Source organism: Amblyraja radiata, chromosome 7, assembly GCF_010909765.2.
Source record: "Amblyraja radiata isolate CabotCenter1 chromosome 7, sAmbRad1.1.pri, whole genome shotgun sequence".
NCBI classification, from domain to species: Eukaryota; Metazoa; Chordata; class Chondrichthyes; order Rajiformes; family Rajidae; genus Amblyraja; species Amblyraja radiata.
The window spans coordinates 24,401,825-24,418,914 of NC_045962.1; the positions used below are offsets into that span (position 1 = coordinate 24,401,825).

General features: G+C 45.7%; 1 protein-coding gene across 1 annotated transcript in view; it reads left to right on the forward strand.

Moving 5' to 3' along the window:
• The window catches only part of pde11a (phosphodiesterase 11A), a 189,825-nt gene that overhangs the window by 146,941 nt on the left and 25,794 nt on the right, over window positions 1-17,090 (forward strand). Inside the window, exons 16-18 of the mRNA XM_033023867.1 lie at window positions 7,225-7,302; window positions 9,610-9,673; window positions 13,411-13,485. Coding sequence (XP_032879758.1) covers window positions 7,225-7,302; window positions 9,610-9,673; window positions 13,411-13,485 — 217 coding nt within the window. The remainder of the gene's footprint in view (window positions 1-7,224; window positions 7,303-9,609; window positions 9,674-13,410; window positions 13,486-17,090) is intronic.

Below are 17,090 nucleotides of genomic sequence, written 5' to 3' on the forward strand. Positions count from 1 at the left end.
CTGGTGTGGTGACGAAAGTTCCAGGTGGCAGCGAAAGCGCGGAACTCCGCGCTCGAAAATTGGCTGCCGTTGTCAGACTGCAGACTCGCAGGGGAGCCAAAGGTTGCAAAGTGGCGGCGCAGCTTCCCAATGACAGCAGCAGATGTGAGGGAGGGCAGCTGATCCACCTCGAACCAGCTGGAGTAGGAGTCCACAAGGACCAGGAAATGCTTGCCACGCCACTCAAAGATGTCAGTGGCGACTGCCATCCACTGCAGTTCGGGGGCAGCTGCTGCAGGAGCGGCTGGCGCTGCTGATGGGGAGAGAGGCTATTGCAGGCAGAGCAGGCGGAGACCCTCTCCCGGATGTCCTGTGCCATGTCGGGCCAATAGAACTGGCTCTGGGCCTGGGACAGAGTGGCCTCCGCCCCGGGGTGGCCGCTGTGGGCGGTTTGGAAGTAGTGGTCCCGCAGCGCAGTAGGAACCACAACCTTGTGGCCCTTCACCACCACTCCGTCGTGCAGCACAAGCTTGTCCCGGACCAGGAAGTAGGGCGCGGCACCGACCGGCAAGGATGAGCGACGGTCTGGCCAGCCACGACGGATGACGTCGGCAAGCTGCTGCAGGGCAGGATCTTTGGCAGTGTGCTGGACCAGGGACTGCATCTGCTGTGAAGGCACAATATTAACGTTTAACACCATCAGGTCAGACGATTCGTACGGGTGTCGGGCAGTGGACGCCAGCGGTGCGCGGGACAGTGTGTCGGCCACGAACATGTCCTTGCCCTTGCGGTACACGATTCGAAACGTGAAGCGCTGGAGCTGCAGCATCATTCGCTGCAAACGGGAAGAGGCAACGTGGATCGGTCTATTCAGGATAGTGACCAGCGGCTGGTGATCGGTTTCGACAGTGAAGGTGTTGCCCAGGATGTAATCTTTAAACTTCGAGCAGGCAAACACCACGGCGAGGAGCTCCTTCGCGATCTGAGCATAACGCTGCTCAGCGGGGGTCATGGTGCGAGAAGCGTAGGAGACAGGCAGCTGCAGGCCATCGTAGAGCTGCAGGCAGGCGGCACCAAGACCGAACTTCGAGGAGTCGCAGGTGAGGACGATGGGACGCTTCAAGTCGAAGAACTTGAGGGTGGGGGTGCGAACCAGTCTGGACTTCAGGACATCGAAAGCCGTCTGGTGCTTCGGGAACCAAGCCCAGGCAGTGTCCTTCTTGATCAGTTCCCTCAGGGGCGCACTCAGCTCGCTGAGGTCAGGAATGAACTTCCCCAGGCAGTTCACCATGCCCAGAAAGCGCTGCAGGCTGGGCACGTCGGCGGGTGCGGACATCTCAGAGACCGCAGCTGTCTTCTGCGGGTCTGGCTTCAGACCCTCAGCCGTGAAGACGTAGCCTACGTACGTGACCACCGGGAAATCCCACTTCTGACACCATGTAAAGATTTGTTGAAACACACGATGTCTTCACAACTGGTTTTATTACTAACATTTATATTGATACACATTCGTGCCCTAGCTGTCCGTGGTCTGTCACTGGAGCTAGAGAGAGAGCTGGAGGTGGGGAGGTTACAATTATACTGAAGATAATGGGGAGTGGTTAGTAGTGGTGAGGTCACTATGTTAAAGGAACATGCACTGATCTACATTCACCAAGTACGCTTTGCAACATACGAGGAATTTCATTGGCCAGGTCAGTCATACAATTAAAAGCAACAGATCAGTCAAAAACACATTTTAACATGAACATCCACCACAGTGACTCCTACACATTCCTCACTGTGATGGAAGGCAAAATAAAGTTCAAGTCCTTCCCTTAGTTCTTCCTCGGTCGTGGGCCTCGAGCCCCCGTTGACAGGCCGATCTTGACTCCCGTAGTCAGCGGCGATCGGGCCCTCCGCGTTGAGGCGATCAGCTCCCGCATCAGGGAAATGCAACTCCCCCACGCCAGGCGATCGAACGTTCCGCGATGTTGGAGCTTCCAGAGTAGCCTCTCCTGAAGACTGCGAGCTTTTGATGGTAAGTCTGCGGTGGTCGCGGTGGGAGCGATCCCAGGCAAGGGACCAGCTCCGATGTTAAGTCCACGCCCCACGATAGGGCTCAAAGTCAGTCCGAGGAGGCTTCCAGCTCCAGCGATGGAAGGCCGCAGAGCGCCCGGAGAATATGATCCGAAAATGAATCACATCTCCGGCAAGGCAAGAACTTGAAAAAAAGTTTCCCCCGATCCCCTCCCCCCACATAAAAAAAATCAAAGGACATTAAAACAAACTTCTAACACACTAACAAATAACAAAACGAATGAAAAAACAAACAGACTGCCAGCAGGGCAGCCATCGCCCCGCCACCCCTGGTGGTCTGAAGCACTTCTTCTGACCTAATCTACTGCACCAGATGTGGCCTCCATTACATCAGCGGGACTAAGTGTAGACTAGAGACAGTTTTGCCTGACACTAATACTCGGCCAGCCAAGGCCTACTGGGTCTCTTGGCTGCTAACTATTTTAACTCCCCTTCCCATTCACATACTGACCTTTCTGTCCTGGGCCAGAGTAAGCCACATGCAAACTGGCGGAGCAGCACTTCATACTTGCTTGGGTAGTTTACAACCCAATGGTATGAACATAGAATTCTTCAATTTTAGATAACTAACCAACTAACATTCCCCCCTTCCCCCCTCTCTTCCCTGTGCTTCACATGGATGCGCACCCCTTTTTCCTATCCTCTTCCCACCTCCCCTCCCCCATCCCTTTCCACCTATACTCCCTCCTCTGGCTTCACATTTCATGCCCCTTCTCTCTTTATTTCTTTATTTCATCACCTTTTGTCTTACCATCTTATCACCTGTTGCCCAAGCATCTGCCAATCAAAACCCCTCTCACCTGTATCCACCTATCACTTGCCGGACTTTGTCCCACCCCCACCTCACTTCCAGCTTTCTCCCCCCCTAGTGCTCTCAGGCCAAAGAAGGGTCCCGACATCCACATTCTCCAGGATGCCGCCTGACCCGCTGAGTCTTTTTTAGTAAACCAGCATCTGCAGTTCCTGCATCTCCATTTTAACAGCTAATGTTTTCACTGGAATGCTTAGATATGGAGAGAAGCTGAGGCAAGGATATCCGTATTCTTCACGCAAGCAACGGATGCCTAACCAACGTTTCACAATGGTTCAAATACATTTTGTAAAAAATTCCCTCTAATGATAAAAACAAGGATTTCAAGTTCTAGTTTCATCAGATCATTAAAACTGACAAAAAGATCTGCCTTCTAGAGGGGCAAATTCATGCGGAAGGGCTCTGAAAGCAGTAATGCAGGTTAGATTTGGTGTCAATATTCCAGCAGTGAATTGGACTAAAAGAGATGTATTTATATCACGTGGTTGTTATATAACATGGGCATCAAAACAGCCTCCGAGATGCTGCACGTACACAAGACCTTCTCTTTCAAGCACTGAAGTGGAAAATATTTAAAGTGACAAAATTCGCAAACAAGCCAAACATTTGTGAAATTATCATTTGTTATAAGTAAAACAAGGTCAAAGAAAATCAGATCAATATCTCATTAGCATAGAGTAAGTCAAGTGCTTCCAACCGTGAAGCAAGAAATGAAAAGCAAATCTAAATTAAATTAAATTAAACGCTAACATAGTTGAATTTAAATGGTTCTATTATACAAGGTTTAGTGGTTTACTGAAGTTATGGATTTTTTTACCGTCACATACCACTTACACCATTTACACCCCCAATTCATTATCTAAATGACCAATCATAGAGTCATAGACTCATACAGCGTGGAAACAGACCCTTCAGCCCAACTTGCCCACACCGACCAACATGTCTTATCTACACTAGTTCCACCTGCCTGCATTTGGCCCATATCCCTCCAAACCTGTCCTATCCATGTACCTGTCTAAATGTTTCTTAAATGCTGCGATAGTCCCAACCTCAACTACCTCCACTGGCAGCTCATTCCATACACCCACCACCCTTTGTGTGAAAAAGCTACCCCTCAGATTCCTATTAATTTTTTTCCCCTTCACCGTAAACCTATGTCCACCTGGTTTTGAAATGAATACTTAGTTCAATGGACTTCCCAATGCAAAATGGAGTAATTGGGAGAAAAATGTCTCCATTCCGACATTTTGGCCAATTATTTGTGGCCAGTTATCAATGGCCTCTTATTTCACACTGGTCCAACCCTGACTGTGTCTTTAAAATTGGGGCTTGTAAAATCAGATGCAATTACCAATAAGTAAACCCAATCTGTCCTTATCCATCCTTCAAGGAGGGCCATCACTTTAAACCTTACTTTGTGCCTGAAGTTACAATGTTAGTTATGTCCACATCTACAAATATTGCAAAGCTATCAGGACTCATTTCTGCTCTTTGACGTACATTGAAGTATTTATAGCTTGTGCTGAATAACACAATTTATTCTGGCAACTCGCTCTCACTGGGTGGCGAAATGAGAGTTTAGCATTATTTGTAGATGTGGACATAACTAATATTGTAACTACAAATAAGTAAGGTTTAAAAGGATGGCCCTCCCTGAAGGATGGATCAGATGTGGTTTACTTATAGGTACTTGTGTCGTAATTTAATGAGAGATAGTGGCCCCCAAATCCAAGGCTAAGTATGGTGAGGGAGGCCAGGCATTTTATCCCATAGGATAACTCCACTGATAGCACGGGATTAGTTCTTGCTTTAAACCTGTGGATTGTTCTTGCAGTCAATTCCTCAATGATAAGGTGCTATTTGTTGGAAAATAAAATATCCATCACAACAGTGCAATTGTGAACAGAAAAAATAATTGGACATTATCTAAAATGCCTTGCTGTTGCAATGTGTGAGATCATGAGAGGAATAGATTGGGTCTTTTACCCAGAGTAGGGAATAAAGACCCAGAGGACATAGGTTTAAGGTGAGCGTGAACGATTTAATAGGAACCTGAGGGACACATTTTTTACACAAAGGGTGGTAGGTATAAACGAGCTGCCAGAGGAGGTAGTTGAGGCAGGTACTATCACAACATTTAAAATACATTTGGACAGGTACATGGATAGGAAAGGTTTAGGGGGATATGCAAACGCAGGTAGGTGGGACTAGTGTAGATGGGGCATGTTGGTCAGCATGGGCAAATTGGACCAATGGACTTGTTTCCATGCTGTATGATTCACTACTAATCCTCTGTGTACTCCAGGATTTGATCAATTTGATCTCGGTTAAGAGATAGGTTGAAAGAAACAGCCTTATGAACTGAGACACAGAGGTATTAACGGAATTCTCTTTCACCAAGTTGAAACAGCATTTTACAGTAAAAAAAACGAACAGAATGCTGAAATCTATTCCAGAAATCAGTGAAATTCTCTTCCTCCCAGGATATAGTGAAGCAAAAAGTGCTTTGATCATTCAACAACCAACACTGAAATCACTACTGGTTATTGTGGAAAAGTTCCCATCCAACCCCAAGCCTAATATAAAGGAGAACAACATGATTGAACCCGAATGCTAGAGGAAGACACTATACAAACAAAAAACGTAATAAGGATGAGGTTTCAGGGAGTATATGAGACCTGTCAGAGGGACAGCACAGAGGAATAACATGGTGAATAAAAATAAAGGCTAAATAATATTGTCAGATGCTGCAGGATAACATAATAAGAAGGCTTGCTCCATGTTATGAAAGGCAAATTTCGGACAGATGTCAAGGAGTATTTCTTTACGCAGAATGTGATGAACTTGTTCAGTGGAGCAGTAATTGAGGTCAGTTGAAATGAATAAGCAGTCAGTAATGATCGTGTGGGCCTTTGCCATCAAAATGGGTTCCTTTCCTGGCTTTTTCTTGATACAAAAGTCAGATCTATTAGGAAAGCGAAAAAATATGAACACTGTTTTCATCATTTCCATTTGTTGGTAAATGGCCATTTGTTAGAGTCCAGCACTTGTTCCAAAATGCCAACATCAGTTCAAAGGGATGGGAACGGTGGAACATGCAAACTAGTAGGAATCAGTAGTATCGATACCAGACTGGTATCAATAGTAACACTAATTCATTGCAAAAGCTTGGGATTGAAGTCCGCACTGAACATGCTGCATACAATCAGCAGGCCAGGCAGCCTCTGTGGAGAAAGAAGAGGAAACTGTTTTCCTCATTCTGAAAATACCTTCCTGATCTGTGCTTCCAACATTTTCTGTCTTCATTTCAGATTTCTATGAAGCAATGAAATTCTAATTTGTACTGAAAATTGCAAAAATTTCTATGTGTTACTACTTTCATATATGGTCATTTTTAATCATTTGGTATCGTCACATGTTATTCTTGTCACATGTATCGAAATACAGTGAAAAAAAAATGTTTGCATGCCATACATGAGTACCTCGGGTGGTGAAAGAGAGAAAATAACCATAGTGCAGAATACAGAGTTAAAGCTGCATGTGAAGTGCAGATAAAAATGTGCAAGGGTTGCGATGAGGTGGACTGGAAGATCAGGCATTCGTCCTTAGCATATCAGAGTCTGATATCAGTGGATAGAAAGATATTCCTGAATGTGGTGGCATGTGCTTTCAAGCTTTTGTAACTCTACAGTTATAATTTCAATTTTCTTTTGTGTACCTTGTATGTTGTGACTGTCGGCAGACCAATTTCCCTCTGGGGATGAATAATGTTTTATTGCATCGTATCGTATCATATCGTTTACTCCCTGGATCAAGATGCATTGACAAAAAGCACCAATCAGTCCCACTTCAGTCAACTGGGAACAAACGCACCACCTTCCCAAACTGGATCAGAAAGAGGCACAGTGTCAGATTTGAATCGGATTCAACCAAATTTGTCCCACTCCTGCTTTGTATCAGACAGTGGGATTTTAATCTACAGTTTACCAACAAACGCCTTGATGAGCAGTTTTGTTTCAATTTTATGTTCATTATTTGTGGCGATATTAGTTATACATATTCTTGCAGATAAACACATCTAACATTGCTCGAGAATAACATTTACACAGAGATTGGTCGGGGGCCAGGGTTGGTGGTGGAGACAGATACGATAGCGGTGCTTAAGAGGCTTTTGGATAGGCACATGGAAGCGTTGGGAAAAGAGGGATTATGGATCATGTGCAGGCAGATGAGATCGGTTTAACTTGGTATCATGTTCAGCACAAACATTGTGGGCCGAAGGGCCCTTTCCTGTGCTGTACTGTTCTATGTTCTATATTCTACTTTAATAATCTAAAATATATTTTTGTTCCCAGGCGAAGAACAAAATTTTTTGAACTAGTGAATTCGGGAGAATACAACTGGCACATAAAGGATCAACGAGAAATGCTCAGGTCAGGATTTGTATCTAATGCTTGTCAAACAAGATAGTGAAATGACATAAGAACTTAAATTCCATCTGGCATAAAATGGGCTTATGTAGCATCCTTTCTTTAAGTGCTTTTCGGTCGAATGGTCTAAGGGTTTAGGATGAACAGACACATTTTAGACAAGTGCAGCCTATACCGTCTTGTGTTTGTACGCACCCACCCACAACTGATGGCAGCATGACCAGGGAGTTTATTGTCAGAGTGAGGTCCAATGCAAATTGGAGGAATAACACCTCATATTTCGCTTGGCCAGCTTACAACCCAGCGGTATGAGAATTGATTTATCTAACTTTCAGCGACCCTTGCTATCCCTCTCCCCCATCCTAGTTTTCAGACTAGTTCTATTGTCCTCCTGATTAAATATTACTGATTGGAGCCTCGTTGTCACCTTCCCCTCAGCTAACAATGAACCATACTACATTTCCTCGAACATTGGCCCCTTTCACACCTTACCCTTCCATATCACTATGTCTCCCCCTCCCCTGACTCTCAGTCTGAAGAAGAGTCTCGACCTGAAACATCACCAATTCCTTCCCTCCAGGAGCTGCTTGTCCCGCTGAGTTATGCCCCTGTCCCACTTAGGAAACCTGAACGGAAACCTCTGGTGACCTTGCGCCCCACCCAAGGTTTCCATGAGTCGGCAGAGGTTTTGGTCACTTGCCTGGAAAGCCTTGATCGAAGCTGCATCGATCTTTGCTACCGACCGCACACACACACACACACACACACACACGAACGCACACGCACACGCACACGCACACGCACACGCACACGCACACGCACACGCACACGCACACGCACACGCACACACACACACACACACACACACACACACACACACACACACACACACACACACACACACACACACACACACACACACAGACATCGCGAAGGTGGGGGCCAGGGACAGCAGAGGAGCGCTGTCTGCTTGATGAAGAGGAAGGTAAATGGCTGCCACAGAGCATGGTAAGTCCTTTAGAGAGCGCGGGAGGGAGGGAGGGAGGGAGGGAGGGAGGGAGGGAGGGAGAGAAGGGGAAAGAAGGGGAGAGAAGGACAGAGAAGGGGAAGAGAAGGGGAGAGAAGGGGAGAGAGAAAGGGAGAGAAGGGGAGAGAAGGGGAGGGAGAAGGGGAGAGGAGGGGAGAGAAGGGGAGAGAAGGGGGGGGAGAAGGAATGGAGACAGTTGTAAGAAGTTTAATAAAGTTAGCGGGCATTTTAGCTTCCGGCGGATCTTCTAGGTCCTGAAAACCAAAGTTCCTATAGGATCTTTGCTGAAAACTCCAATGAGCCAATCAAAATGGCCGGTCAGCGAAGGAGATGGCCTTCGACTGCCTGTAAGTAAATTGCAATCCCACTCCACTGGCTTCGACCAAACGGCAACCTATTTTTAGTCGAAGCCGGTTTTGTTTTTTTTTAAATAATCGCAGGAACATAGAAGAAGCCTCGACTACACGGAAACCACTTTCCACCATTAGGGAGAGTGACCAAAACCTCCGGGAACCTCACGGAAACCTTGGGTGGGGCGCAAGGTCTCCAGAGGTTTCCATTCAGGTTTCCTAAGTGGGACAGGGGCTACTCCAGCATTCTGTGTCTATCTTCAGGGAGTTTATTACACCAGGATGCCACCCAGTTATAACACCAGTCTCCAGTTTTCAAACACTGCTCCTGATGGTTTGCTGAAAAAACCCCCACAAAGTGCTGGAATAACTCAACGGGTCAGGCAGTATCTCTGAAGAACATGGACAGGTGCTGTTTCGGATTGGGACTCTTCTTCAGACTGATTGTAGTGGTGGGGGGGGGGGGGGGGGGGGTGGTGGGAAGAAACCTGGAAGAGAGTGGAGCAGATCAGGTCTGGAAGGTAATGGACTGATATGTGTGAGGTAGGGGAGGTTGATAAGCAGATGTTTGACCAAGTGCCTATCAAACACAGCACAGGGAACAGTGCCATCACACAACACTACTTTGTATGATCAGACAGCACCAACGTGACACGCTGCTCGCACTGCAGTGAGTGGATGAGGAAGGGGGTTAGGAATTAGCCCACCTCAATGCCCACACATTATTATCATGGGAGAGAGATTGGGGGGGGAGGGGGGTATAAGCCAATTTCTCCTACTTTAAAGTCACTGCAACGATAAATTTAATGAGATACATGCATGTGGCAGTGCACAAGCAAACACAGCAAATCATTTTAAAATACATCAGGATGTATCAGTCGTATGTGCAGTGACATAGATGGCTGCTGATGAAAATGTGTATTGTCATTGTAGGTCAATGCTGATGACTGCCTGTGACCTGGGGGCAGTAACAAAGCCATGGGAGATATCGAGACAGGTCAGTGCCTTGAATATACACAGAGTTTTACTCTGAATTACCTCTTAGCTGCAAACCATACAACCTAGACACATTTTTATTATTTAGAGCATAAAATGTGAACTTAGAGAGCATTTGTAAACCATGTGAAGATTGACAGCAATTTGCAGTCAGGAATCTGCCTTGTATGGAAGACTGGCTACCCCTGTAAGGGATTTGATAAAGTGTGGACTAGGATGCACTGGTGCATGGCCTTCCATATAGAACTACCAGTTAGTTGCAGCGTACAGGGTTCTAGCACAGTCTCACTCATTGCAATCTCACTGAACTTCACATAAAAGGCAAGGGTTTTACTTCCCTTTTAAGATATATTTTCCTCTTTCCTTTATTTACTTTAGACTTTAGAGATACAGCGCGGAAACAGACCCTTCAACCCACCAAGTCCATGCCGACCAGTCATCACCTCGTACACTAGCACTATCCCACACACTAGCACTATCCCACACACTAACACTATCCCACACACTAGCACTATCCCACACACTAGCACCATCCCACACACTAGCACTATCCCACACACTAGCACTATCCCACACACTAGCACTATCCCACACACTAGCCCTATCCCACACACACTAGCCCTATCCCACACACTAGCACTATCCCACACACTAGCCCTATCCCACACACTAGCCCTATCCCACACACTAGCATTATCCCACACACTAGCACTATCCCACACACTAGCCCTATCCCACACACTAGCATTATCCCACACACTAGCACTATCCCACACACTAGCCCTATCCCACACACTAGCACTATCCCACACACTAGCACTATCCCACACACTAGCCCTATCCCACACACTAGCATTATCCCACACACTAGCACTATCCCACACACTAGCACTATCCCACACACTAGCATTATCCCACACACTAGCACTATCCCACACACTAGCACTATCCCACACACTAGCCCTATCCCACACACTAGCACTATCCCACACACTAGCATTATCCCACACACTAGCCCTATCCCACACACTAGCAACAATTTACAATTATTTAACAATTTTTACCAAAGCCAATTAACATACACGTCTTTGGAATGTGGGAGCACCCAGAGAAAACTCATGCGGTCACAGATGGAACGTACATACTCCATACAGACAGCACCCGTGGTCAGGATCGAACCCGGGTCTCCATCGTGCCGCCCTAATTGATAGCAATTTCATGTTTTTATTCAGAAATTTATTTGTAACAGTTTTTGTTTATTTGTTCTCTATATTTTTGAAATTTTGAATTTAGTGAAAAGATCTCTAGCAGCGCGTGACCAGAAGCCTATCGGTGACTGTGGCCCAGTATCCCCTTGTGAAGAAGAGTTCCAATCCGAAATGTCACCTATTTCTTTTCTCCATAGATGCTGAGTTACTGCAGCATTTTGTGTCTACCACTTGTGACTCACTGCTTCTGGTGTAAAGGTCACACACATTAGAGTCACTGTGTGTAAGGAGTTTCGTGGCAGACAACATCAGGGGCGGAAAACCCGGGGGGGGGGGGGGGCAGAGGGGACACGTCCCCTCCATGTTTTGAGAGGTGGGGGATATCCCCCCCAAGTTTTTGTGATCCGGATTTTAAAATCCGGTGAAATCTCCGCTTTCCGCGAGACAGTGGGGTGGGACCGATGTTCGAGGGCGCCGATTGGAGGAGAGAGACGTCGGTCAGCAGGCAATGGGGGCGGGACATGTTTCAGCGCGATGATTGGAGGAGGGAGGAGTGGGGGGGGTGGGACTGAGGATAGAGTGCGGTGATTGGAGGAGGGAGACGTGGCACAGACCTGCGCTTCATCCACAGCCAGGATCGATCCCGGCCAGGTCTCCGGCACTGTCCCGAGTGCCCCCCCCACTGTTGGCCAGAGAGGTCGGCAGCAAAGATCCTCTGCTATAGGATCTTTGGTCGGGAATCAGACGGGCCAGTGCAGACAAACAGCGCTAAACCCAGCTAACTCTGCCCGTCCCGCCAGGTGAGCCTACAACCCTTCCTGGACTTGCGGGAAATATGGCCCAGCGCGGAGAAGCAGCGCTGGTGTCCCGTCAGTCCAGACAGGGCTGTAGTTAACCCGGTGAGACAGGCAGAGTTGAGCTGCATTTAGCGCTGGATTGAGCCTCCGAAGCCTCGCGCTTGGGTGAGTGTGCGCATGCGCGCGTGACCGCCAAATAATTGTGTCCCCCGTCCCCTCCATGTTTTGATAGCGAGTTCCACTCTTGGACAACACATGGGAAGATGAGAAAATAGGAAAGTGAGGAAGCCAACTTGGCTCTTCACATTCACATCTGGTCTGAAGAAGGGTTTCGGCCCGAAACGTCGCCTATTTCCTTCGCTCCATAGATGCTGCTGCACCCGCTGAGTTCCTCCAGCAATTTTGTGTACCTTGGCTCTTCACATTGTCTTGTTCCGACATTCAACAAAAGATCATAAGACCCAGGAGCAGAATTAGGCCTTTCAGCCAATCGGGGTCTGTTCTGCCATTTGACCATGACTAATCTATTTTCCCCTCTCTAACCCATTCCTTTGCCTTCTTCCCATAACATTTGACTACATTACTAATCAAGAACCTATCAAACTCCACTTTAAAATTACCCAATGGTTTGGCCTCCACACCTGTCTGTGGCAATGAATTCCACAGATTCACCACACTCTGGCTAAAGAAATTCTTCCTCATCATCATTCTAAAGATACGTCCTGTATTCTGAGGCTGTGCCCTCTGGTCCTAGACTCTCCCTCCAGTGGAAATATCCTCTCCACATCCACTCTATCTGGTATCAGTGGTAGAGTTTTTTCCGGTTTCCTCCTACACTCTGAAGACGTACAGGTTTGTAGGTTAATTGGTTTCGGTAATATTGTAAATTGTCCCTAGTGTATGTATGACATGTTTTTATGTGAAGCACTTTGAGTCTGCCTCGTGTATGAAATGTGCTATATAAATAAAGTTGCCTTGCCTTGCCTTGCCTAGTGCATAGGATAGTGCTAGACAGAGTATGGGAGGATTGTTGGTCGGCATGGACTGAGTAGGCCTAAGGGCCTGTTTCCACGCTGTATCTCTAATGTCTAAAGTAAAGCTAATCCAGAGTGAATGTCCTACCTGACTCTCCAAAGCCTTTCCACTGTTTACCAGGCACAAGCCAAAGACATGAGGAATTCTCCACTCCTGGAGAGGGTAGCTCCAACATGGTTGGCACAATCCAGAACCAAGCAAGCCATTGACATGCTACTCATTGTCTCCATCAATACCGCACAGTGCTGTACTGTTCACTATCTACATGCACTTTAGTACATTTTCAAGACTCCAATGACAGTATCTCCAAAACCCATGACTTCCAGGACTTGGAGACATCACCACCTCCCACACTCTCCCAACTTGGAAATACATGAACGGTCCTTCATTATCTCTGGATCTAAATGCTGGAAGTCCCCTAACGAAACAACGTGGAGGGAGTACTGTCATCTCATGGACCAGATTTTTTCAAGATGGCTGCATATCACCATCCACTGACAAACTAATCAATACTGTGCAGTAGATGTTGGCCTTACAAAATGTGTTAGAGTTGTAGCAAATTACTGTGAATGTACAGTGTTCTAAGTTGTGTATAATATAGAATCTAGATTGGGTCCAAAAGTGTAGAATCAAATGTAATATGGTATAGCATTCAAAGAAAATATTTTCTCTTTGAGAAATCCGTGATCATCTTGCAGGTTGCTGAACTGGTGACGAGTGAATTCTTCGAACAAGGAGACAGGGAAAGGTCCGAACTGAAACTCACCCCCTCAGTAAGTGACAGCTCTCTCTCTGCTTGTATGTTTAATCTGTTACACAGCCTAATGTTCAAAACATTGTTGTCAATTATTGAAAAGTTACGTGCTTTCCTAAACTATTGCAAAACACAGAACCACAAACGAGGGAATATTCTGCAACTTGCTTCCAATAAAAAAAAATTTTTTTATTAGAAGCAAGTGTACAAAAATAGAACCAACGACATATAAAATTATACAGTTGTTGTACAGCTTCAATTTTAACGTTTTATAGTTGGAAGAAAAAAAAAGAGAAAAAGGAAGAAAGAGAAAAAGTGAGGTGCAAAGATAGAACCCCTAGACTATCAACATGCCAAAGGGTGAATAAATAAAAGAAAGAAAATTGACCTTTGAGCTTCATTTATTTCCAACCATTTGTGCGGTGTGTACAAAGAATTAGACTTGGATTAAGTAAACACTGAACAGTCCTTCATATTTAACGGAGATGGAAACTAGAATGGGAATGGGAAATTGAAACTTTCCCATTCATTGTCATTTTAGCTGTTAATTGTGTAAGATTATTGACAGCACCTTGCGCACATTATTCTGACGTTCATTAGAAGTAAGAGCATGAGGAGGCATCACAGCTCCTCAAACCCATTCTCTGATTCAATCATAATCGTTGGCTGATCTAATCTTTGGCCTTGACTCTATTTTCCAATATCCATAGCCCTCCGCGCCTCTGCAATCTATCAACCTCCCTCGGCCTTGAATACAGTGTATGGAACAGGCAATTCTAAAGATTCACAATCCTGAGAAATCTCTCCTCACCTCAGTCTCAAGTGATCAATCTCTTATCCTGAAACCATTCCCATCACATTCTCAAAGCAATTGCCCTGTCTTGTTCCCTCATAACTTTAAACATCTCATTCTTCTAAGCTTCAAATAATATGGACTCAATTTGATTAAGGGGCTGTCCCACTTGGGCGACCTAATTGGCGAGTTTAGAAGAGTTTGAAAAAATGACATGTTGAAGACCTCCTTCGACTATGTAGAAGACCTCCTTCGACTATGTTGAAGACTGTCTTCGACTAGCTATGACTAACTTCGGGAAAATTGGACACCGAATAGTGGAGAGTGAAGACGACCTTCTTCGATCTCCTTCGACCTCCCTTCGACTATGATGAAGACTATCTATGACTACCCTCGACTATCCTCGATTACCGACGACTAACGTGCCGACCTACTACGACCTATTACGACTAAACCTACGAGTAAAAAAATATCGATTTTTTCCATGGCGACCTTTTTTTACTCACGGGCATTTTTTAACATATTGAAAAAAACGCCGTGACCTAGCTGAGGCCTAGAGTATGCGGAGACTACTCTCAAGCATGAAGGAGAGTTACGAAGACTTCCTACGACATCGTGTCGACCATGCTGCGAGTATGTCGAGGGAAAACTCGCCAGAACTTGCGGATTAGGTCGCCCAAATGGGACTGGCCCTTTAATACTTCCTCATAAATCAACTCTCCCATCCCAGCAGTGAACCTTCATGGCACTGTCTCCTATGTCCTTCCTTGTAGAAGCACTGAAGCAGAACAAGGGAATGTGAAATAGCTTCATATGCAGCTGTCATATTTGAGTCATGGAGTCATATAGTGTAGAAACAGGCCCTTCGGCCCAACTTGCCCACATCGGCTAACATGTCCCACCGCCTAACTAGTCTCACTGGCCCATATCCCTCTAAACCTATCCTTTTCATGTACCTGAATAAATGTTTCTTAAACGTTGCAATAGTACCTGCCTCAACTACCTCCTCCGGCAGTTCAGTCCATACACTCACCACCCATTGTGTGAAAAAGCCACCCCTCGGGTTCCTATTAAATCTTTCCCTCCTAACCTTAAACCTATGCCCTCTGGTTCGCAACTGGGCGAGAGACTTTGTGTGTCTACCCGATCAATTCATCTGATGATTTTGTTTTCTTCAGATATTATGCCAGATTGCACATAACTCTCCTGCGAACCCTATTATTGTTACATGGTCCTTATCCCCTACTTGTATCATTATATTATTGGCCACCAAGAATGGTTTGTACAAGAGGCAGAGATATATGAAGGACAGCGCACAATCAGATAACCTATCTTCTCCATCTTGCCCCTTTTTTAGGGGATTAAAAGCAATATGATTCAGTGACAGAGTATTAGTGAACAATAATGGGTCATCCAGGAAAGTGAACCGCATAGATTGAATCCAGCAGAGAAATACTGTGCTTCTGGTGCGAATACTTCATCAATTTTGTCCCATTGTATACCTCTGTGAAGGTCATTTGGTACAGTGGTTTAAAATGAACTCACATGACGTTTCCCGAGTGATTCGTCATTGCCAGATGATTGTGTTGGTTTATCGGCTTGAAATGCTAGTCTCTCAATACACCCACCCATTTGATTAGTTTAGGTTAGTTACCTAAAATTGGAAAATTCTATGTTTGTACCATTTATCCAAGCAAAATATAAGATGCTGTTCCTCCAATTTGTGTATGAGGAATCAAAAGCCCTCTCATCTGAATCAATCCCCTCGCTGTATCCACCTATCACTTATCCCACTTTGTCCTGCCCCACCTCTCTTCCAGCTTTCTTCCTTACCCCACCACAATCAATCAATCAGACCCAAAACATCACCTATCCATGTTTACCAGGGATGCTGACTGACCCTGCTGAATTACTCCAGCACTTTGTATCTTTTTTTTTTGTAAACCAGCACCTGCAGTTCTTTGTTTCTGCCACTGTCATTGAGCAGTAAAGCCAAAGGGGTCAAAATCTTGAGCAATGTTTAGACCCAAGAATGGAGCCGCTCTGAGGAAGGTTTGTTTTGTGCAATTATTTATTTTGCTGAAGCAAGGTGCCACTTCTCTTGAAATGGAGATTTCATTGAGAGCCATAAAAGCTATTGGCTCAATGTAGCATTCAGTGGTGCATTTATTCACTGCATGTGGAAGTGTGGAGCAGGTAGAACATTGAACATAACTAATGCAAAATCAATGCTACTAGATTTCATATAATATAAAAGCCCTACATTTTATTTGGTATCTTTTCATGTGGCATCTTGATAAATTCCTTCTGGAAATCCAAATACAGTGAAACTCTGACAAACCGCTATCCCATTGTTCAGAAATGTCAATGGATTGACATTTGGCCCATTGTGCCCCAGCCCCCACTCTCCCATTCACACACTTCAGCCCCTGGTCCCACCCATTAACAAAGTATGGCCCCAGCTCCCACTCTCCCATTCACACACCAGGGCCCCAGCTCCCATTCACACACCACAGTCCCTGTTCCCACCCATTCACACAGGGTCCCCAATTCCCAATCTCCCATTCAAGCACTGTGGCCCCCAGTTCCTACTCGCTCATTCAAACACTGTGGCCCCAGTTCCCCAACTCAATTCAAACTTAGTTTCACTGGAAATGTGTTATTATAACTGTGTAAACACGAAGTAGAGGTGAATTAAAAATGTGTTGGAATATTAACAGGAATAACTTCCAATATTGCAGAAAATCTGCCAGTCTGCCACCAAAGTCCCAAGTTCATAAGTTCTAGCAGCAGATTTAGGTGATTTGGCCCATCAAGTCTACTCCACCATT